This window comes from Ptychodera flava, chromosome 18 (assembly GCF_041260155.1).
Source record: "Ptychodera flava strain L36383 chromosome 18, AS_Pfla_20210202, whole genome shotgun sequence".
In the NCBI taxonomy this organism is placed as follows: Eukaryota; Metazoa; Hemichordata; class Enteropneusta; family Ptychoderidae; genus Ptychodera; species Ptychodera flava.
The window spans coordinates 14,609,358-14,633,772 of record NC_091945.1 but is presented as its reverse complement, the minus strand read 5'-3'; the positions used below and the strand labels follow the sequence as shown (position 1 = coordinate 14,633,772).

Genomic DNA, 24,415 nt, shown 5'->3' with positions numbered 1-24,415 from the left:
TAAGTGTTGACATTCCAAATGTTATGCCAAAAGGGGACAGGTACGGACAATGTGATTTTCCGTCTATAAGAGAAAGTTGAGCATACTTTAGGCCGACTATTTGTTGACCAGGTTCCAAACATAATTTACGGGTATGCCCATAGTTTCCATGGAGGAATTAAAGCAGCGCATGCCAGTATGCCAGTGTGTTGCCCCATCCACGGACAACATTGTTCAGTACAGTCAACACTTTCTCGTTAATGTCGCTCAACTTAACGCACTTCGACTTTAAAAATCTCAAACGTTTGCTCACACTTTCCCCGAGCAAGTTTTCAGCCATTCTCTTTCAAAATCAAGAATAAAAGTCACCGTGCAAATTTTGATACTAGAGAAACAAATTACTAAATATTTAACGACATTTGAAATTAAAAATAGCCACCACTCCTGTGTTAACTCTGTATTGGGGAAAAAATAAAATTTCCGATTTTCACAAAACTAAAGTCGTAGAAAATTTCATTTGCCCGGAAAGCTTCAAAGTAAGCCTCCTCCAGTGGTAAACCAAAAGAAAATTGTATTAGTTTAATTTGAAAGTCTGACTATCTGTTCCCCAAAGGTAAAGTCTACCTCAAGGGTAAAGTGGATTACACCTAACAGAATTAAGGCAAGTGCTATGTTTATGCGGCTGAAAAGTCGTACTCAGACATAATCAATGTTATTCTCGTACTTTTCAATGTGCCGCATTTATTACAGCATGGTCACATCCTCATCTCCAAGCGTACTCATATAAAACAGAGAATCAGGTACGCCAATATGGCGTCATTCTAAGGACTAGGGCTCAGCCGACCGTATTAAAATAGTAATAGATAGTGTTGATTGTTGGAGATAATCGGAATAAATGTGGAGATATTCAGAAGTGCAGCGTCAACGTTCGAGATTTGATTTTAGAAGAACATTTGGCTTGGACTTCCATATCAGCGTTAAGTGGTCACTTATTGTCGTTTGCTTCGCCAATTTCCGTTTGAAAAATCTCGCCCTTGTTGTTGGATACATAAACTTTGGAGAACACCACTTTCAACACCAGGAACGCGATTTTTTTGTATAGTAAGTATTAATAACGCTGCCGTATGAGAGGGACATATCTCGATTTGGGTAGAATCCGCTCAATATAGTGTCCGCCCAGCTGCGCGAAGTAACAAAACCTCGCGTATATCCACCGTGTTTACGTTTTTGCTGAATCGGATAATTTGTTTTAAATGAATTTTCACATCAAACTAGTTTGATGTTTTGAAATATCATTAATTATGATCGAGTCATTACAAGCGAAACAAACTAGCCCGCTAATTTTGTTGTCTCTAATATCAATGTGTTCTCTCCAGTAATTTGAAACGGCCACACTCCTCTGATATGTCTTTTGTAATTTGTACAAAATGAAATTCCATGCATTCCATTCATGGGCACATTTCGTGGAATGTAAAACACCTTGTGTACACTCGCCTTCGGCAAGGATTATTTCTTAATCAGAATGTTGTCATAAAGTTATGTGTTACATGTTTTAACATCTATGATAGGTTCCAATGATACAGGCTGAATATTGTTCTCCGCCACGCACATTTATGCAGGAGTAAGGAACAGCAATCAAATGAAGGCGGCCCTGACCACAATGAATGCCGGGACTCGTTTTAAGCCATTCGACTGATGCTATGCTGCAGCATAACTAGGAGGATCATGTCGTCAATTTTTAAAGTCAATTCCTTTACAAAAACAAAGCAAAATTTGACGCATTTAATGTCCTGAATTTTGAACCCAATAAGCATAACTGAATAACACTGGACCTCGTGCTCCTGATTTTAAAAATAAGTGTATGTCTGAGGGCGCTATTCATGGTGAATATACTGCAAGCATTATCCCTAAGATGATAATGTCTTATTGTACCACACGTAGATTGGGCCCGATGTCTTAAAGTCTTGCCTTCCAATTTACTTTAGTCGTCTCCAGCCATGACCTTGACCTGGCTCTGTATGTTGCTGTAGCATTTTCAATCGGAAATCCATTCTTTGCCTCCCAGTGCTCGGAAATTTCTTGAGTACGTATACCAATTCAAGTCGAATTCACATTGTCCGACTGCATTCAAGATCCCAACTTCTCTGTCAATTCGCCCATCTTTTTGCCATAACACAAGTGTACCAATTGACGAGGAATTACATTATCCTGGACACTCCGCAAACAATAATTACAGTAAACATTGGCGGTATTTAAAGCGGCAATTTTAAATCCCAGTTTTTCGCATTAGTGGAGTTCTCCTCCCAGTCAAAAACCTGGCCAGTACGATGTTTGATTTCTATAACATTAATTACACAAACTGATTTTAACCTTTGTCACCTTTCGCTAATCCTGCAAACGGAGTTTATAAAAGCGTTTGATTGACGGTCGGTTCAAATCGCCAATGGTCATTGATTCCCCATCACCAACGCTCGAATTTCTTAAAAAAACGTCTTCCAGTCGCGTTAGAATTGGATCGGCAGCAGCTTCGCGCTGACCGCTTGGCAGTCCGTCTGCGTTTTTGCGGTAGGAAAAAATACTATAAAGGGGCATTTTCTGGAGCGTATGCCCCCGTGTTGCCTGTTTGATGTCCACTCACACAATGAACGCCGCCATAGCTTCGCGTCCTTTTAAAGGGAGGCTCTGCCTTAAAATAGCCCTGTTGATTGATTGATGGAATTTTTATGATCAGGCGAAATATGGTAGCATATTTGTTTCCGTATAAATCTCAGTGCTTTACACATTGTAAGCTTTTCACCCTTGTCACGAAAACAATCACAATCAATAAATCAAAATTTGTGAGATTTACTAACAAAAGCTGGTAACAAAAAATAAACAACTTGGTTGATTAAAGCGACGAATGATGTGATACTTGGCACTTGAGAGAAATATCCCGTTTATTGAAATACATATTATAGCTATTGCAAAGCAGAAACAGTACGAATTAGCACCATTCTCTATTTCAAAACAATATATAAAAAATATAAACGAGTTTGTTATATTAATGAGGTCGTAGTTTAAGTATGTTAAATAACCTAATTTGTAAAGACGTGAAATTTTAATCATATGGTAAGATCTCTACCTGTGTTCACTAATATGTGAACCTCTGTTTTAACTTTGAGACTGGTGGTGAAGAACAACTGGTTGCGTCAGTCTATTTGACAAATAAATTTGAAATCTTACACAAAAAAGAACCAATGTCTCCGATTGGAGGAATTGTTACTGGCGAAATCACTGTCAACTTAAGTTTGAACAGCAAACGGGTAGCTTTGTCGTAATTTGTGAGCCTTTTGTGAAGACCGATAGCCAAGTGCTATACTCACCCTTTGGGCATTAAACAGTGCGTCGAAATACAAAACTATTTGCCAATTTTGCTGAAATAACCGTAGGAAATGGCAAATGGCGTGGTATTACACATTTCGCTTTTTAAGCAAAAATGTTGACATTTTCACGCACCAAGATGTAGCAAATTTCTATTTAAACCATGACCAAAACTCAAAAACAAAACAAAACAAAACAAAACCAAAAAAAAAAAACATGCAGGTGAAGTACACACATCGTTGAAAATACACTAATGCTCTTTTCGCATGGCAGTTAGATTGAAATCACAAACACACAATTCAAACCATAATAATGGACTCCTAATCGTATTTTATCTAAATTATTTGCTAGCGAAAATAGAATACTGTTGAAATATGAAATTGTGTAATCAGTGTAGATAATTCATGTAATTTTAAAAGCGTGCATATTTTATTGTTATAGCTATTGATATGAAAAAGTGATACATTTTCTTCCAATCACTTACTTCTAACTTCCAATTTTAAAATTTCAAATACCATATAACGGATCAAAAGTTTTATAACTGGTTACTTGTAAGTCTTGAAACATTACTATTCAATGTCATAATTCAAGTTACTTTGTTAAAGTATTTGTACAGTTTCAATTAAGGTAGCGGTAAAGGCTATTTTTGCACCAATTCTTTTCTCAGAGTTAATGTAAAGTTTCAAGTGTTAGAATCAAGATATTTAGTTCAAATTTTCAGGATAACTCCCTTAGTTAATACTTTCTCCAAAGAATATAAAAATTGTATATTTGTAGCCATGATTTTGAAATACGACACCAATCAATATTAAAATTTAATTTTTCATATTTTTTTTACATATTTGAATTTAATAATAATTGAATAGTATTAATATTACCAAATTAGTTATAAATATGTTGACACTATTAATTGTAAGATTTGTATAGCAGGATTTGTAAATAAAATTTGTTTTTATGATTTTACATGGGTTTACATATCAAAAAATTATTAAAAATTCTTTCAAATTTCAAAATGTGATTTTTCAAAAAGTACTTCAAATACAGGAAAATTGTGCCGTACAAATCTTATCGTTAACCTTGTTAATAGGCTGTAAAATTCCATGTCCGTATCTCATTTCAAAGTTTGGGTTAAATTGGTATAAAATTATGTAGGAAAACTGTTAAAAATGATGAAACCAAGCCACATTTACACCCCTCTTTTGGAGTCACAGAGCTGTCTTTTTGGTTAATCTCACTTTTGACACCTCTTTGACACTCAAATAATCTAAAAATGCATTTACAATAGCAGTCACGCATTCTGAATGCAACACTGCCTTGTCAAACTTTCCTGAAAAACAGTAAAAAATGACTTTCCCTTTTCAAACATTTTTTTAAAAGCTAGGGGACCTCTACCATAGTTAATACACTAAGGACTCCCCAACTTCTTATTTGGTCAGTTTTTCAGAAGTTTCAACAGGCTATAATTCTGCCATGCCTTTGTGCCCAAATGTCTAGTTTTTTTATTCCACAGAGAATGTTGACTACATTTATGTTTTAATAGTTTTATTGCAGTTTATAACTGACGCTCTAGCCTTTACCGCTACCTTAAGTGGTTAAGTAGGTCGGTAATGCTTAAATTTTCTCATGTTAGACAGAATTCAATAAAAACATAGTAATGTTATTGAGATTTGACTTGTAAGAAACTGACGGGCAAGACTAGAAACTTTATTAACTAGTCTCTTCCCGGAGTAAAAGTTAATCGTGCCAAATGAAAATAAAATTTAAAACAGAATCTGGGATATGAAATGCTTTGGAGAACTATCTCCTGTTTCCAAACATAACGCCCTCAAACGTCTGCTGTGTCTACTGATTATTGAGCGCCCTCAACAAAGTGCTTCCAGACCTCTGCAATAATTAATATGCTATTTCGAATTCCGTCCTTATGACTGTATATTGACTGTCGTTATACACAATCATTTCGCTCTTTTTTTCGACGCAAAAATGTTTTAGCGTAAAACAATCGACTACCATCAATTTTAGAGTTAAAATATCCATGACTCTTAGAAAGCGGTAGATCAATAACAAGGGACAAGCCTTTGCTACAATATAAAACGCTCAGTTAATTCCATCGCTGCAGAAACTTACATGTATGTATGTATTAAATGATTTGCAAAATTTACAACTGTAGGTAATATTCTGCAGTTCAAAATAATACCATTTATTTGTAGCATGTTCGGAGAAATCTTCTACGGGTTACCAAACCCTGTAGTTTGAGGGCGAAATCCTCTGACGGCGGCCCGTGGAATATTGAACGACAGGTCTCTGAGATAGAATGCTGCATCCATTGACTCGGGGTTACCTACATCATGGTGATCGCGTGCGGGAACGCCTTTCTGTATGAATGAAGAGGAAAATGATTAATATGTTGATATTTGACTGTTATTCTGCAGGACACTTAATGTACTGGACTTGTGTTTTGGTGTCACTGTGTATTTGAATATATACGGAAGTATGTTTCGATCTATCTACATGTACAATATATATATATATATATATATATATATATATATATATATATATATATATATATATATATATATATATATAATATATACATACCCACGCACGCAAGCGTACAAACACCCGCACGCAGGCATGCATACATACATACACACATACATACACAAGTATAATAAAATCTAAGGGGTGCAACAGTGCCTAATTTGCATACATGTAAAGGGGGCTCATGAGTATACAATTATATCTGATAGATGGTTTCTCCTTAAAATATGTGGCTACAAACATACATACATACATACATACATACATACATACATACATACATACAGACAGACAGACAGACAGACAGACATGCATGCATGCATGCATGCATGCATGCATGCATGCATGCATACATACATACATACATACATACATACATACATACATACATACATACATACATACATACATACATACATACATACATACATACATACATACATACATACATACATACATACATACATACATAGCGTTGTCCTATCGAACACCAGCAACGTTCAAACTTTCACTTCATTGTTTACGCCTCCTCATGTTTCGTAACACCCGATAAAGTGATAAAATATTTTTTTTGCACCAGACCTCTTTCTAAATTCTCTGCCGAGATCAACCAAAAATCTAATATTTCCCGATTTTCCTATACTGCTGAACATAAATTCCCGATACTTATTTTGTTCAACAAAGCGGCAAGTTTTACTCACTCGTTTTTCTTGGTTGCCTGATTTCAGACCAGCCCCTGTATGTGATTGATAGTATTCAGCGCTCGGATAGTCACGGTCAGGAAGGTCATCCTGAAATTTCTGTAACAGATTGAACAATAAGAGCACAAATTTGGTTGGCTGTGCCCTGAAATTGATTCACAGTTGTTGTCTCTTTATGGGCCGAACCTATGAGGCAGCGAGTAATGGATTGAGAAAAATAAAATATCAGCTAGGGATAATTATCATTCAAAACATTAGGTTGTCAAAACAGGACTGTCCACGTTTCAAAAAGCAGCCACAACAAGTGCAATGAAGGTGTTCATTTTTTCTTAACTTTGAGTTGACTACAGTGAACAGGAAACGCTAAAAGATGAACCAGGGCTGTTTACAAGGGCGGGGTTATATCAATTTATTATTTACTCAATATATTATTGATCCTAAAATTTCATAAAAACGGATCGTTTGCGCGTAAGGTTTATTCTATTTTTGCATAGACTGTAATAACCCTGGTATTGGGGCCATTAAAATCCAAGGAAGAGGCTGGGCCCGTAAGGATACAAGAGATCTTGAATAAACGCTTGCCTTTCCACGCGCACAGAGTAATGTATCTACACATATGCCCAATTCAACTTACCCCATTGAGGGACATCTTGTCAGCCTCGTCTCCAGTAGCGACGTAGGGACGAATAAAGGTATCGCCATTGCCTGAAGGATCGACTGCCATCTTGCTGTCTAAGTCTTTTGAATTTAATGGAGGTTCCTTCTATCGAAAATATGGAGAAAAGAGAATGAATGAACAGGAAAATAAAAACGTCGTTTTTCCAAATTTCCCTTTATTGGCGAACGTAAATCACTGATACTTGTTTTGTTGAACAAAGCGGCGATTTTTACTCGCTAGTCTTTCTTGGTTGCCTCATTTCAGACCAGCCCTTGCTTGTGATTGATAGTATTCAGTGTTCAGATTGTCACGGTCAGGAAGGTCATTCTGAAGTTTCTGTAACTGATTGAACAGTAAGAGTACAAGTTTTGTTGGCTGTGCAAGGAAATTTGTTAATATTGCTTTTTCCTAAACAGGCCGAACCTACGAGACAGCCGGTGGCAATGTATTAAGCAAAAGGTGTTGGCTATTCAAAAAATTACTATAGGTTGTCAAAGGACGTAGGGCTACCAACATAGTGGCGAATAAAGGTATCGCCTGGGCCTGAGGGATTGACAGTCACCTTGCTTGTCCAAGTCTTGTGATTTTACTCAAGGTTCCTTTTATCGAAAATATTGAAAATTAAAGAATGAATGAAAAGGGAAATACAGAAATAGTTTGAAAATATTGTATTGATCGAAACATCCCAGTCACTTGTAACATATTGTTTTGTGCGTTTATGTTCCTTGAACGAGCCTGTTTTACAAATATCATAACTGTTAAACACATCTGCACTTAAACATTTGCACTATGAAACATTAAATGACAATCTGTCCTTGATGACACAACCTAACAAATACATAAACGAAAATTTAAATAAGCCAAGGAAATGCCATATTCATGACATTTGGAACCTATAAGTGAATAGGACCTCACTGTGTTGTTGCCTGTGCAAGACAAGAACCAAAACCAGTTTTTATATGACGCTTTAAAAGCTTAAAATAGGTAGCTCTAAGAAAACAGCAAGGCTAGGCTTTCTATAATAGAACTGATTCATAGTAAATATCTTCAGTGCTTCACTTTCTGAGAGTAAGGTAAGAATACGATACCTCATCGATGTAGAATTTGTAATAAAGCTAATAAAATGCCCAAAGCGATATTCCAAGAGATTTTGACAATACAATGAAATACTGGCACACGCATTTAGGGGAACTGGTCAAAATCGAAGACAAACGGCCGTTATACCTATATATTATGTGGTTAATGTTTACTAACAGTATACTGGCACTAGGGAATGGAATGTTAAAACCCTATTTTTTCGGCAGGACGAAAACTAGGAATGAAATTTGTGTATGGCATGTGCTCGGGAATATATAGTTTAACATTAGTTATGTCCAATCGCAATGGCGTTCGTAATCAAAGAAATAACCGATGAAATAAACGAGTTTTAATCTGGATTTGAAGATACTCTCATTAAATCCTGTACAGATAACATTTTGAAGATGATTCCATAGTGAAGAAGATGATGTTGCAATGATTCGTCGCCGACGCTGTATGATGTGAGTCTAGTCTTGGGTACACACAGTAGTTGTTGTTGCTGGAATGGAGACCTCTGCTTGTATGTTTGTTTGATGGGGTCAGAATTGTATATGAATCGCTTTATACGCCATCAACGGGATATTAAATTTGATTCTGTAAGTTACTACAAGCCAGTGCAACCGTTGGAGTACAGATGTGACTTGATCATACTCCTCGGCACTGTTCAAGAGAGAGGTTGTGCGGTTGGCAAACTGCATTAGATTGAGCACTGCCATAGCCCAGTTTAGCAACAAGGGTCGAAAGGAATAATTTGATATAAATTCACTTGACTATAATCAGAATACACTGTGTTTCTGTGCATGCGAATTTGACTCTAAAAGGGGTTACCCTAAATTTAACTTCAGAAGGTAGAATTTTGCTCTCCTACATTGCCATTTTTACCGTCATTTTGATGTGAAAAAGCCTCTTCACTTGCTATAGTCTCCTATACAGTTTCTTGAACAGTTTTTGTTGGCCTTTCAAATGTATCTTGATAAATCATTAATTTTCTTTACAAAGATGTAACACGATTTTATGTGCTCATGTACACACGTTTTCACATTTTCGTTGCCAAAATTACATAAAATATCGGAAAAGAGTGCACTATGTGTAGCTTAAAGGTATACAGTCACCTGTAATCTAAATATGCCCATCTACGTTCAGAGGGGCGTTCCTAGGTATTCAAAATGCGCTGTTTTTAAAAAGCGGCTAACCGCTTTAAATCTGTGATTGGTTAGATTTTCTCTTTCCATGGTAACTGTGGCAAAATTGGAACAGGTGTCAGTATACCTATAATATACGTGAGAGAGACAGGGGAAAAATCTCAATGAGGATGTGTGGGTATAGTCTGGCATAAATAAAATCTTGCCAACTTGCCTATACACCCACTTTAATAATCCTTTGCATTCAATTTTTAAAAATGAAAGTTAGAATATTGGAAAAACATCTACCATTCTTCCAACAGTTCTAAACTATGGAGGAGCTATCGCAAACAACGTGAACAATATTGAATCACTGAACTCAGCGCAGCTACAGTGTACCATAAGGCTGTAATGACAACACATTAGGTGTGGCTAACCTATCAAGCCCTGGGGGAAAATCTGTCAATATCATGGGTTTATTCAACTCTCACCCGAAAAGACAACAAAGCCATGGCCAAAGACATAGTAATAGTACCACAAATCCCCAGTTGATTGATCTCTTACCCAATGGATGCTAAACAAACCTTTAGGTGTTCACAAAATAACAGAGTTGTTTGGATGTTCCTTACAAAACCTAAAATCTCTCCTGTCGAAAACATGCAAATTGACAGTCCTGGAGCACCTGAATTTCTGTTAATATCCATTGTTATGGATATAGGCAAAGACCGCATATTCAGACCAATTCGGCAGAATGATTCAACGGTGCAGCAGAGGTTTTTTTCCTGTCAGGTTTTGTTATCGAAGGATATTGACAATATTAACATCAGCAATATTACAAAACAATGATGCCATGGATAAATTACGGCTAGTGTTCGGGTTCGAACCCTCAACATATGGCATCAGTCGCCTAGCGGAGAGGCAGCAGACAGAACCGCACGGCTAAATTCCCCTCTCTCTAAAAAAGAGTGGTTCAATAGCCGGCTAAGTTGTTACATTTTTCTGACTGCGACAGCTCCACACGTTGTAGAGTTAGTGAAGCACTCACGCACGTACGCTCACTATCACACATCGCACACACAAACTTTATCGAAGCGAAGCAATGAATACAACGCTAAACTGGGCGAACGAGTAGTCTCGGGGACAATTCTGTCCACCAGCAGAACTATCAACCCAGGGTAGAAAATACGGCTAGTTTTCAATCGGGTTCGAACCCACAACATACGGCATCAGTCGCCTAGCCACCATATTTTAAATTTCAAGAACCCCTTATAGTTTCCTACAAACAAACCTTATGGTCATATAATAACTGGTGACCTAAACATCGTCACAAACGATAACCTTCAGCATCTGTTCCAGTGTGGCCCTAAGTATTGTGAGTCACCTAATATAAACTGGAACTGTAATTTTAAAATTATGACTTCTGCCGAGACATATGCAAAGAAGTGGGCCTGCTTAGAAGTAGAATACGTTGGGTGCCTCTCTGACTGGTTACGTACAGTCAGAGAAAAAGTTTGATCACGCATTTCATATCTTCGTTCTTCAAGTGTTGTATCAACACTATATCTACCTTTGATGACTTTGATGTGTTCTGCAGGCAAGGCTTCGAATAACATAATTTTTGTCTGCAAGCAATACTACATTCAGTGTTTGATGAATGAACTGAAAATTAATTCATATGTGTGTAATATCAACTACTGTCTCTCAACCCTATATGAAGGGGAAATATTTCATAATCATTCATCAGTATTTAATGAATTTGGCATCAAGCCGACGAATGATGACAAGCTTCTTCCTCGACTATATTGGATTCCTAAAATCAACTAGAATCCCTATAAACAACGTTAGCTGGTTCCAGCAGATGTACAACCAAGCGCCTGTCACAACTCTTGACCACTATTGTATCCGACATACATTCTGGTATGGTGCGGTTTTGTGATAAGGTTTATGAAGCAAGTGGGAATAATCACATGTGGATATTGAAAAATTCGAACGAAAATAATTGCATGCTTTTGTATTTTTGCCTTGAACGACAATGATTGCTGGAATTGATTTGATGTCATATTGCTCAATTTTTGTATTGTGATCATCGCTTAATTGTAAAATCAATTTCAAAGCCAAAGCCTGCTTTCATGCTTTGGATGTAAAAATACGTACAAACCCATATTTAAATACATGAAGCACATGTAATAATACACTGTAACAGTCCCATTGCCCAAGGCCTGAGATGGATGTTTGGTTGAGCGAGTCATGCTGTATTGGGCGAGTGTGCCCTAATTGCTCACATACCTGCCCATGGCGGGTTTATTGATATATGAGGTTTTTGTTTTAATTTGTTCTGACATCGCGTATATCCAAAATGTTTTAATATCTTTTAATGATAGTGTTACAGAGCGAAACGCTTGGCTGCCGATTTTGTTTTATTCAAGATCGTTGTTTTGTCTATGTATCCTTGAAAAAGGTAGTTGTAAATGTAATGCACCTCTATTAAACCTGTTGTATTTTTTGCGAAATTTAAAGGGGAGAACAAGCGATATATTGTGTATCGTAGAAAAACATACCTCGGTTGAAGCATTTGTCAGATGCCGTTGCTGCGAGTCGACTCGTTTTTCGTCAACATATGCCGTCGCTGCAGAGTTGCGATTATCTTGTTCGAAATAATTCTCGGTCTCAGGATCACTGAATATGCCATCATCAACGCCGGGACTTCTAACAGCCCAAGTGGCCGGGTGAACAAGAGAATGAACTGCCGGCGGCAAATCGTTCACGACTTGCGCTTCGGTAGCTTTCCAAGCTTTTCTGTACAAATGACAGCAATGCACAATAAATACGATGATGCTGATCAATAGAAGTCCGGACAAAATGCCGACCCCGATGGCGATTGTCACAAGATGGTCCATAGATATTTCTGAGAAGACATGAAAGTGGTTACGTAAGTGACGTATCAAGTTATATCGTTGACTCTCGGCGACACCTTGTTATTGTCTGTTGCTCAAGAGGATATGATGTAAGATTTTTATGGAGGGTAGTATGAGCGTACACACATACATGTACGTCAATATGTCAGTATGTATGTCAATAGGTATATCAGTATGTCAGTATGTCAGTATGTATATGTAAGTATGTATGTATGTATGTATGTATGTATGTATGTATGTATGTATGTATGTATGTATGTATGTATGTATGTATGTATGTATGTATGTGTGTGTTATGTGTGTATGTATGTATGTATGTATGTATGTATGTATGTATGTATGTATGTATGTATGTATGTATGTATGTATGTATGTATGTATGTATGTATGTATGTATGTATGTGTGTATGTGTGTATGTATGTATGTATGTATGTATGTATGTATGTATGTATGTATGTATGTATGTATGTATGTATGTATGTATGTATGTATGTATGTATGTGTGTATGTGTGTGTGTATGTATTGTATGTCAGTATGTGTATGTATGTATGTATGTATGTATGTATGTATGTATGTATGTATGTATGTATGTATCATACTGTATATGTATTCGCGCATAATGTAAAATGCGACTCAAAGACATGTATGCAATTGCTAGTACAGCTCTTCTTCCGCCTCACCTGAACAAAGCCTTCCTGGTCTGTCGCTTCGATCTTCCGAATCGTCCTGATAATCGCTCTTACACTCACAGGTAAAAGAACCATCGTATTTATCGATGCAACTGGCGTACTTGTGGCAATCATGGCTTCCTGGTAAAATGCAAGCCGATTCTTCGAATTCTGAAATTACAATATGCATTGTTGGTTACTGGGTGTCCCGGACACATAGCACTTCACTAAACACTAAGTTGGGCAGTAGGTTTAATTGGACCGCTGAAAAAGAAGTCCTGTTTTGCACAGACATTGAGGTATTAAACGATGAGTCTTGGTAGTTGTAGATGCGAGGTTCTTGATACCCAAGTTATGCATCGAAAACCTGAACTGACACAGGACTGACGATACGTTATTTAGGAAAACCCGGCGGACTATTCAAAAGTTGCCGTAAGAAGAACTGAGAGAGATCGAGCGTGCCACGGGACTGGTCAGTTTCTTCGGCCCGGGGTAGGGGCGGTGGATTCATGGGGGTTACCCTGTTTTTGACTTTGGTGATAGGGGGGTCACCATGTTTTTGAAATGCCCAATAAGGGGGGGGGGGGGGGGTCAGTGTGTTTTTGAATTTAGACACAGGCTCATCATTGCCGAAAATGCATCGTGTCAGCCACAAATTACATCATTCAGTTGCATTTTAATCATCAGACATATTATTCAGCACGCCTAACTTTAACATATCAGGCATACATATATCAGAGATATCTGTATGTTCAATATTTTTCAGCGTGCTCTTCGAGCGCATTACTTTAATATATCAGATATTTTTCATCACGCTCTTCCTGTGCATGGCTTTAATATACAAGACATATATATCAGAGATATCAGGATGTTTCATATTTTTCTCCGCGCCATTTGAGCGCCATACTTTAATAAATCAGAGATATATGCCAGAGATATCTTGATGTTTGCTAAGTGAAAGTGTACTGTTGTGAAATCTGCATTTCATATGAAAAAGCATAACAAATTCCTGGTACTTTTCTGTTCTCTCTATGAGAATTCAGTATGAGAAAGCAACATGCACAAATATTTCACAAGATATATTTGATACAGAGACTTATTTAAGAGATAGAAAAATGACAAGATATATTTCGTTCTCATTGATGCAACTGTTTTCCTTTTTGTCTCAGGTTTTCTGTAGAATGATCCTTTTTATGACAAAAATAACAGTTAAAAAGGCAGTTTTTGTCATTATTAGCAGTGCTTTTATGGTTTCGATGTTACAAGAAAAGGTCATCTCAGACACTGCACACATCAGATTTGGCTAAAACGCCTCTCTACGGCTCCTCACGAGATTTAATTGGATGGCTGGCAAGTCTTAACACCCATCAAAGTTTTTGATTTACTGCTTTTTCCTCTTTGATATTAATGATTATCATCAATTTCTGTACAACAATTCAAGACATCTGGCAAAGCATAGACAGTGAAATACATTCACAGCTCATTCAAAATGTACTGTATTCAAACTTTAAGATTGACACTTCGAAATTCCTACCTTACAACTGACATGTCAACAATTTCATTAAAACACAGAATGACTGTTAAAATATAAATGTATGTAATATATATATATATATATATATATATATATATATATATATATATATATATATAGAACATTTATGTCCACCTATTGTTTTACAGTTGTCGCATGCGGGCGGGAGGTCACTCTGTTTTCGAAATTTGGAATAGGGGGTTCACCCTGTTTTCAAACTTTGGAATAGGGGGGGTCAGCAACTTTTTGACATCGGTAAAAAATAATCCACCGCCTCCTCTCAAGGCCGAAGAAACTGACCAGTCCCTAACGCAGTACCAAAAGCGTTGGAGATCTCAATGCAAGTCTTGATGACATGTAAAATGTCCCCCGGACCTAGTTTCTTGGAATAGTTTAGAACTTGTGTTTTAACTAAAGGTAATCTGCAATGTTCTTAGGCCACCCGACGTTTAATTAGAAAGGCTTAAGAAGAATTTATTTATTGTTTGTCGTTTTATCATAAGCTGAACATCTTCATTAACAATTACAAACAAAATACATAACAGAGAGATTTCCAGTTTTTCTCTGAACGACATTTCAGAGTAGAAAAGAGTACATTAAAAGGTTGTTCAGTCTATTAAACGAGCTGGGCCTTTTATTTAGTTTATAGCCAAGGCCAAGTAAACCGACAATTTATTAATATCCTTTTTCAAATCAAATGTAGCCTTCCAACGACAGTGTTGAGGACGAAGTACGAATTTCTAATTTGAAAATTTGCTTATTTACTATAAGGACTCACTGTGTATCTATTTACGTGGGTCATTTGAGTTGATCTTTCCGTGTATACAGTTGGGCAGATAATTTTATAATACTGGAAGGAGATGCTTAGTCAATCAGAAAATACTCTATGTATAATAGTAAAAAACATAATTCAAAGATATCGTTTCACTAACATTGCCCAAAAATATAATACCAGATTGCACCACCAATTAAATATCTTAATTATATCATTGTACCATATAATATACGTTTTATTCTTATTTAAAGCAGTAACTGGCATTGACATTAATTTGACCTCCATTAGTGCACTGACCAGAGCATATCTTTGCAGAACTTCGATTTGGCACTGTGGTATGAAGAAACGAAAGGTACAGCTAAAGTTAAACGCAGAAAGGGAAATCTTCAATATAATCGAGCCAAGTACGAACAAACACCCTGAGCAAGTTGTGCTGACCTGGTCGACCCATGCTCTTAATATACAGAACTTGAGATTTGGAATCAACCACATGAAGTCCCGATTGGTCACCTTCACAAATTACAGTTGTGCTTTTTGCCATTTCTTGTCTGAAATCAGGTGATCTCTCAAATTTACAAGAGCTCTCTGATGAATCTCAAAGTGATTGACTGCATTTTACAGGCTTCCATCATCTTCGAGAGGTCGATGAACCAGAGACTGTGCATGTGTGACGTGGCGGAAATGCGACGTAAAGAAAGATTTCTTTACATTAACAGAACTTACAGATTATAATAACATAGTATCAACAACATTAAAAACGAAAAATTTAAAGCAGATTTCATAAAAATAGATACAATGATAACTGTCTTTAGATGTAGCTAAAACTTACCTTTGATTTTTATATTTTCGACTGTCAAATTTGATGTATTTTGGCCTCTTACAGCGTTTTCAAAGCTTGTTTCTATGTTATCGGATGTAGCACTTGAGGTATTTAAGAAGGCACTAACGGTTTGCGTGTTCACACTGCCGGGGCTGAAGCCAACAACAACGGTATCTATATAACCCCCTAGATTCCGAAGAATTCGGTCAATCTGGAAAAAAAGGTGGTAGCAGACAAAAAGTTTACGAAGATAGTTTGGGTAAGAAATAGTTCTGACCTTTGAGTTTTGATACGTACACTGATGCTTGTGGCATTCCGTGTTAATATGATGAGTAATTAGGCTAATGGCAAGTGAAGCAATGAGCATGAAGTTCTGCAAAAGCACCATAAGTGCGCTATTTTCATCACTAACTAAAAGTTTTAAATGAACTTCACCATAAAAAATTAATCAATACTTAAATTGACATTGATGTAACCACCTGTCTACAAGATTTATGCCGCTGAATGTTTTAAAGTAAACGTAGCTGCACGCTACGTAGGTGGCCATTGAAAATTTAATTGCTGGCTTTGAGCCTAATTGACAACCTTATGGAAAGCCATTAATGACACATTTTTTAATATGTGATGTGAAATGGCGAATAATAAGAACTTTTCACACTTGCTATCCCTCCATGAATGTATGACAGACTGTACACCACAAACCACAACGGATATAAATTTAAATAAAACTTGGTGGGATCAGATTCCTGGTAGTGGCCCTATTGGATTAAGTCAGGGTAGAATAATGGTCTAAAGCTATCTGCCAATTGTTTTCTAATTCAAACCATACTTTTCCTGTTTAAAGTACAATTTTTATATGAAAAATGCGGGCAATTCATAGTGCAATTCTACAGAGAAGTTTCTTTCCCGAATTCAGTCAAAATTAATAAAAAAAATATGGTTGCGTTGGGAAATTGTCATTTGTGAAATTAGTGTCTTTTCTGAGAATTACACTTTCGGACAGTTGCAAGGCCTAAGGGAAATATGATATGTGTTCTGGGAGCACGATATTTAGCTAATTTTGTAATGAATAATTTTACTTGAAATCTTCGAGGCATCACTGTCTCTCTCTCTCTCTCTCTCTCTCTCTCTCTCTCTCTCTCTCTCTCTCTCTCTCTCTCAAACACATACAAACAAACAAACAAACATGTGCCCATACGCCTTCAGAGTATTTCTTCTCGTCTCTTCTCGTTCTCACTCTGTTTACAAAATATTCATTCCATTTGCGTAGAATACAGCCATACCATTACTAAAATAAACATATTTGTGTGAGAGAGCTTGTAGAGGTGCAGGAAACACATTCTACCGCGTCAACAAAAGGCTTACGAAAATATATTGTAAAAAGAACATATTTTTTGCACATATTTCCATGATAGAGCAAATGTATGTGTTTATAGAAAATATTCTTGTCACTCTGAAAACGAAACAGTATTAGAGATAAAATATTTTAGGGTATTATATTTTATTCATTAACACCAATTAATTGGAAGTAATCACCGCAAATTATTTCAATATCATTTATCGTGAAAGCTGATCTCATATGCCACATATGCCTCGTAGTTAAACTACACATGAGAAATAAGAAATCGTCACAATCCAATATTGCCGTAAAATCAACATAAACCGGTTTGAAAGTTTTGGCATTATGGTTATCAATAGTATCCGCAAAGCTAAATGTCAGAGCTTTTGTCAATGATTATCATGATAGTTAACGTTTTAGTGGTTTTGATTAAATCCCCTCTTCATTTGCGATTTGGAAACTGGTGTGCTTGCAAATTATCAGTGAATATGATTTGTAAATTTACCATTAACTACGACTTTCAACGGACTTGCACAGACGAATATTTATGCAGTACTCAAGCTGAAATTGATCTAAAACAAGTCAACAAGATTTATGCCGCTGAATGTTTTAAGATCGATAAATGTAACTCGTGACGCTTATGCGATGACCTATACCAGAATGCAAAAATTAATGAAAAGTCATGGGATAAGTCATGGCCAGCATCGCTGCCCTTTCGTCAATAATCTCGCGCCCAGAACTATTACTCACCATGTCTATGATAATCCTAGCTAACAACTTGAATTCAGCTGTTTCACGATCGTCCAGAGCATTACTGTATTCAGCTTCCATTCCGTTTATCAGTGTTATTGTCATTGACACCTCATAAGAGTCCGTTGCTGAGGGGAATATGTTTAAAGACGTAGAGAAAGATTTCGAATGGAAAGGTAGTATGTATGATCGCAGTACTTATAGGTAGGTAGGTAGGTAGGTAGGTAGGTGGGTGGGTAAATAGGTAGGTAGGTACATTTTTGTATGTATGTATGTATGTATGTATGTATGTATGTATGTATGTATGTATGTATGTATGTATGTATGTATGTATGTATGTATGTATGTATGTATGTATGTATGTATGTATGTATGTATCTATCTATCTATGTATGTATGTATCTATGTATGTATGTATGTATGTATGTATGTATGTATGTATGTATGTATGTATGTATGTATGTATGTATGTATGTATGTATGTATGTATGTATGTATGTATCTATGTATGTATCTATGTATGCATCTATGTATGTATCTATGTATCTATGTATGTATCTATGTATGTATCTATGTATGTATCTATGTAATACTATGTATGTATCTATGTATGTATATGTATCTCTGTATGTATGTGTCTATGTATGTTTCTATGTATGCATATATGTATGTATCTATGTATGTGTGTACGTCGGCACTTTGAGACCAACTAAGTCCGCTTGTATATGAATCAAACTTTCAAAACAAGCGTTCTGATGCGTTTACGCGTGTATGTCTGTATGTCCGCAACCATATATGTTTTTGTTGAGTGTGCCTAAGAGAGGTTGTGTACAAGCATATTTATAGCCTACTTATTATATTTCATCAGTTATGTAAGAATTTAATACTGAGAAGCTCATAATGTTTGTCGTTAAGCTTGAATGTAAACAATTACAACAATTACATGTTCATTACATTTTTTCTTCTAAAGTACACACACACATTGTGTTGATAAACCAGACATTAAAGTTGCCGACTCATTTAATCATCCGTTAGAAAAACATGAAAGTCTCTTTGGTCTTAGGAAAGACAGCGGTCAATTTCCTAATCTGTTGTTTGGCAGGAGTCATTAACTGGCAATCTTTGTTCTGGCATTATTGACCCATCTTTGCCAAGACACAACGCTTTGTTATGTTTCTTACAAATTAGTGACACATATTATATGTACTTTAGATAGAAAACGTGTGTAGTGAACATGCAATCGTTCACAGTCAAGCTGAAAGACACATATAACATATATTATCGGAATTCGAAGAAGTGAATTTGACTACCAAAACTCTAGAATTGCTTTTGCCGAACGTTCCTAAGTATATTGATCTGTATTTCTCCTATAGTTTTTGACAGAAATGATACATATATACTGCATACATATGTATAAATCATGTACTTACGCACGCACTTGTTGTTTTGTCTGCGAGTGTTAGCTTTACAATGACACGCGTATGTGTCTCCTCCTTCCACACAATTCTCAGTAGTGGAATCACATGCGTCACGGCTGCATTTCTTCACGCCTTCTCGACAAAATATAATAATAATTCGATTACGGTAAAAAACATCACATTACCTCTTAATATTTGAGATATACATCTGGTGGGCTAATTTTAAAACGTAAGTATTGAGGAGATACGGCGCCTAATTATTAACATGCACGAACAAATAGACACATACAAGCTTGGTAACGCATGTTATAAGTTAATTCATCAATCAATCAATCAACCAACCAATTATCATGAACTCAATCAATTTTCTATTTACGAAATTTGCACAAATCTGAAGCGTTTTTTGTTTACTCTGAACTTCCTGTCTAAATACGAAAAGATGCTGAAACAATTATTCACTTGTTTCACAATTGGTTCCTATGTAGCCAGAGACACAGCTGCAGCTGTATTGATTTACTTCATCCACGCATGTTGCACCATTCTGACATGGATCACTTGCACATTCGTTGATATCTATATTAAGAAAGAAGACGACAAAACATGCAGAAAAATATTAGATTTTTAAATCTACAACAATTTCGCTGTGAGTGCACAGCAACATTGGTAATACAAAATTAATTTTTGCATACGTCTGGCAACATAGTGATAGGCGTTTCGAGTTTTTAAAATAAAAAGTAATAAAAAGATGCGCAAATTGAAGCTAGATTGCTTTCTTTTAAAGTGACTGTCAGAATGCGAAATGAAATCATTTCAACCACTGTTTCCCTTCTTATTCCTGTCTCCGATAGAGGTGCCATGTTAAGACATCAAATGTTGACTAAAAAATCTGACTGCTGCATCAGTGGACGAATATTCACCCATTTCACAAGTGGTTCCTTGGTAGCCATCTGCACACGTACAGCTGTATTGATTGACTTCATTCATGCATGTTGCACCATTCTGACAGGGATTACTTTCACATTCATCAATATCTACACAGAGTCAACAAGAAAACAAAACTGGAAATGTGTAACAGCGCCGCTAATGTGAATAAGAACGTAAACATTGTATCACATCAGAAAAATGTACACATTTGTGTACTTCTGAAACTTACACATGTGCGTCACGGGCAAAATATGAAAAAAAGAATGAAGGTTTTCTAATAGAAGCTAGATTTGGTTCTTTTCATGTGACCGTCAATATGCGAAAGGAATTCATTCATTCGAGGGCTTCCCTTTTATTTTTGTAATTCAAGATTCAATTTTGCGTTGACTTGACTAAAGGAAATCCAATTGATGCACGCATGGTCAAAGTTTCACCTGCTTCACAATTGGTTCCTTGGTAGCCATCAGCACACGTGCAGCTGTATTGATCGACTTCATTCATGCATGTTGCACCATTCTGACAGGGATTACTTTCACATTCATCAATATCTACATGGAGTCAAAAAGACAAAATACATGCAATGAACTATTAGATGTAAATGTGTAACAGCGCCGCTGATGTGAATAAGAACGTAAACATTGTATCACACGAGAAAAATGTATACATTTGTGTACTTCTGAAACGTACACATGTGCCTTACGGGCAAAATATGAAAAAACGAATAAACGTCCACAAACAGAAGCTAGATTTGGTTCTTCCTTATTTATATCTCTTCCGTTTATGTATTGATAATGTAATCTAGTGTGGAGACACTTAAACAAGATATGGTTTGTCGACTAAGGATATCAGATTGATGCACGCATGGTCAAAGTTTCACCTGTTTCACAATTGGTTCCTTGGTAGCCATCAGCACACGTGCAGCTGTATTGATCGACTTCATTCATGCATGTTGCACCATTCTGACAGGGATTACTTTCACATTCATCAATATCTACATGGAGTCAAAAAGACAACAACATGCAGTGAACCATTAGATGTAAATGTGTAACAGCACCGCTCGTGTGAATAATCACATAAACATTGTATCACATGAGGAAAATAATACATTTGTGTACTTCTGAAACTTACACATGTGCCTTACGGGCAAAATATGAAAACAAGAATAAAGCTCCACAAAGAGAAGCTAGATTTGGTTCTTATATCTCTCTTGATTTTGTATTAGTAAGTATAAAATCTTGTGAGGGGCACTTTAACAAGATATACTCTTTTTTACTTTAAGGAAATCTGTTTGCTTCATGCATTGTCAAAGTTTCACCTGTTTCACAATTGGTTCCCTGGTAGCCGTTAGCACACATGCAGCTGTATTGATTGACTTCATTCATGCATGTTGCACCATTCTGACAGGGATAAAGGTCCTGAAACAGAAGCTAGATTTGGTTCTTCCTTATTTATATCGCTTCTGTTTTTGTATTGGTAAGAATAAAATCTAGTTTGCAATGTGGAGGCAATTTAAAAAGATACAATTTTTCGACTAAGCAAATCTAATTGCTGCACGCATGGTCAAAGTTTCACCTGTTTCACAATTGGTTCCTTGGTAGCCATCAGCACACGTGCAGCTGTATTGATTGACTTCATTCATGCATGTTGCACCATTCTGACAGGGATTACTTTCACATTCATCAGTATCTACATTGTGTCGAAAAGACAACAAAACATGCAGTGAACTATTAATTGGAAATGTGTTACAGCGCCGCTCGTGTGAATACGCACATAAACATTGTATCACATGAAAAAATACATACATTTGTGTACTTCTGAAACTTAAACATGTGCGTTAAGGGCAAAATATCAAAAAAAAAAATAAAGTTATCTACTAGAAGTTAGATTTGGTTCTTTTAAAGTGACCGTCAATATGCGAAAGGAATTCATTTATTCGAGGGCTTCCTTTTTATTTTTGTAAATCAGGATTCAATTTCACGTTCATGTGACTAAAGGAAATCTCATAGATGTAAGCATTGATGAACATTCACCAGTTTTATAATTTGTTCCTGTGTAGCCATCAGCACACGTGCAGGCATATTGGTTGACTTCATTCGCGCATGGTGCACCATTCTGACGGGGATTACTTGCATATTCGTTGGAAACACTAAATATGCAGTAAAATATGCTATAGAAAATCTACAAGCTTGTGCATAACATGAAAAAACACATATATGCAGAACTCTGCGCTCGTGACTAAAATATGGAAACAAAACATATTTAAAGTCCCCAAATTGAAGTTTGTTTGTTTGTTTTGACTTAAGAGTCAAAGTGCGATGTGAATTTATTTACATTTCTTCCGATTTTGTATTAGTAAGGATAAAATTTAGTGTGGAGACAATTTAAAACCGGGTTGGAAACGGTAGCCGACTGGTTTTGTGTAAGGCCTAGCAGCTAGGCGATGTTGCCGTGAGTGTGTGGGGGTTGGAATCCCGTTTGGGTTACAGTAAAAAATATAATTATATATTTAACAAGATATAGTCTGTTTACTAAGAAAATCTGATTGCTGCATACAGTGTCAAAGATTCACCTGTTTCGCAATTGGTTCCTTGGTAGCCATCAGCACACGTGCAGCTGTATTGATTAACTTCATCCATGCATGTTGCACCATTCTGACAGGGATTACTTTCACATTCATCAATATCTACATGGGAGTCAAAAAGACAACAAAACATGCAGTGAACAATTAGATGGAAATGTGTAATAGCGCCGCTCGTGTGAATAATCAAATAAATATTGTATCACATAAGAAAAATACATACATTTGTGTACTTCTGAAACTTACACATCTGCGTTTCGGGCAAAATATGAAAAAAAGAATAAAGGTCCACAAAGAGAAGCTAGATTTGGTTCTTTTAAAGTGACCGTCAATACGCGAAAGGAATTCATTTGTTCGAGGGCTTCAAATTGAAGTTTGTTTGTTCATTTTTAACTGAGAGTCAAAGTGCGATGTGAATTTAGTTACATTTTTTTCTGATTTTGTATTAGTAAAAACAAAATCTAGTGTGGAGGCACTTTAACAAGATAGAGTCTGTTGACTAAGGAAATCTGTTTGCTGCACTAATGGTTAAAGTTCTACCTGTTTCACAATTGGTGCCTTGGTAGCCATCAGCACACGTGCAGCTGTATTGATTGACTTCATTCATGCATGTTGCACCATTCTGACAGGGATTACTTACACATTCATCGATATCTACATGGAGTCAAAAAGACAACCAAAAATGCAGTGAATTACTAGATGGAAATGTGTAATAGCGCCGCTTGTGTCAACAAGCACGTAAACATTGTATCACATGAGAAAAATACATACATTTGTGTACTTGTGAAACTTACACATGTGCGACGCGGGCAAAATCTCAAAAAAGAATAAAGGTCCACAAATAGAAGCTAGATTTGGTTCTTTTAAAGTGACCGTCAATATGCGATAGGAATTCATTTATTAGAGGGCTTCCCTTTTTTTGTAATTCAGGATTCACTTTCGCGTTCACGTGACTAAAGGAATCTCATCTAATTGCTGTACGCATGGTCAAAATTTCACCTGCTTCACAATTGGTTCCTTGGTAGCCATCAGCACACGTGCAGCTGTATTGATTGACTTCATTCATGCATGTTGCACCATTCTGACAGGGATTACTTTCACATTCATCAATATCTACATGGAGTCAAAAAGACAACAAAACATGCAGTGAACGACTAGATGGAAATGTGTAATAGCGCCGCTCGTGTCAATAATCACATAAACATTGTATCATACGAGAAAAATGTATACATTTGTGTACTTCTGAAACTTACAC

At 36.4% G+C, this 24,415-nt stretch overlaps 2 protein-coding genes across 2 annotated transcripts in view; both read right to left on the bottom strand.

Moving 5' to 3' along the window:
- Nucleotides 1–3,746: 3,746 nt before the first annotated feature.
- LOC139116939 (uncharacterized) lies at nt 3,747–20,685 on the bottom strand. The gene is made up of 10 exons (XM_070679674.1): nt 20,576–20,685; nt 20,118–20,231; nt 19,671–19,790; nt 18,241–18,368; nt 16,161–16,362; nt 13,035–13,193; nt 11,996–12,342; nt 7,216–7,344; nt 6,582–6,680; nt 3,747–5,711 (listed from the first exon to the last, which is right to left on the bottom strand). Exons 1-10 carry the CDS (start codon nt 20,640–20,642, stop codon nt 5,565–5,567), a joined length of 1,512 nt encoding a protein of 503 aa, XP_070535775.1. The 5' UTR covers nt 20,643–20,685; the 3' UTR covers nt 3,747–5,564.
- A 269-nt stretch (nt 20,686–20,954) lies between these two features.
- Nucleotides 20,955–24,415, bottom strand: part of LOC139117621 (neurogenic locus Notch protein-like) — a 62,030-nt gene continuing 58,569 nt past the window's right edge. Inside the window, exons 49-54 of the mRNA XM_070680863.1 lie at nt 24,160–24,273; nt 23,701–23,814; nt 23,152–23,265; nt 22,155–22,268; nt 21,460–21,573; nt 20,955–21,130 (exon numbers count right to left, since the gene is read on the bottom strand). Coding sequence (XP_070536964.1) covers nt 20,955–21,130; nt 21,460–21,573; nt 22,155–22,268; nt 23,152–23,265; nt 23,701–23,814; nt 24,160–24,273 — 746 coding nt within the window. The remainder of the gene's footprint in view (nt 21,131–21,459; nt 21,574–22,154; nt 22,269–23,151; nt 23,266–23,700; nt 23,815–24,159; nt 24,274–24,415) is intronic.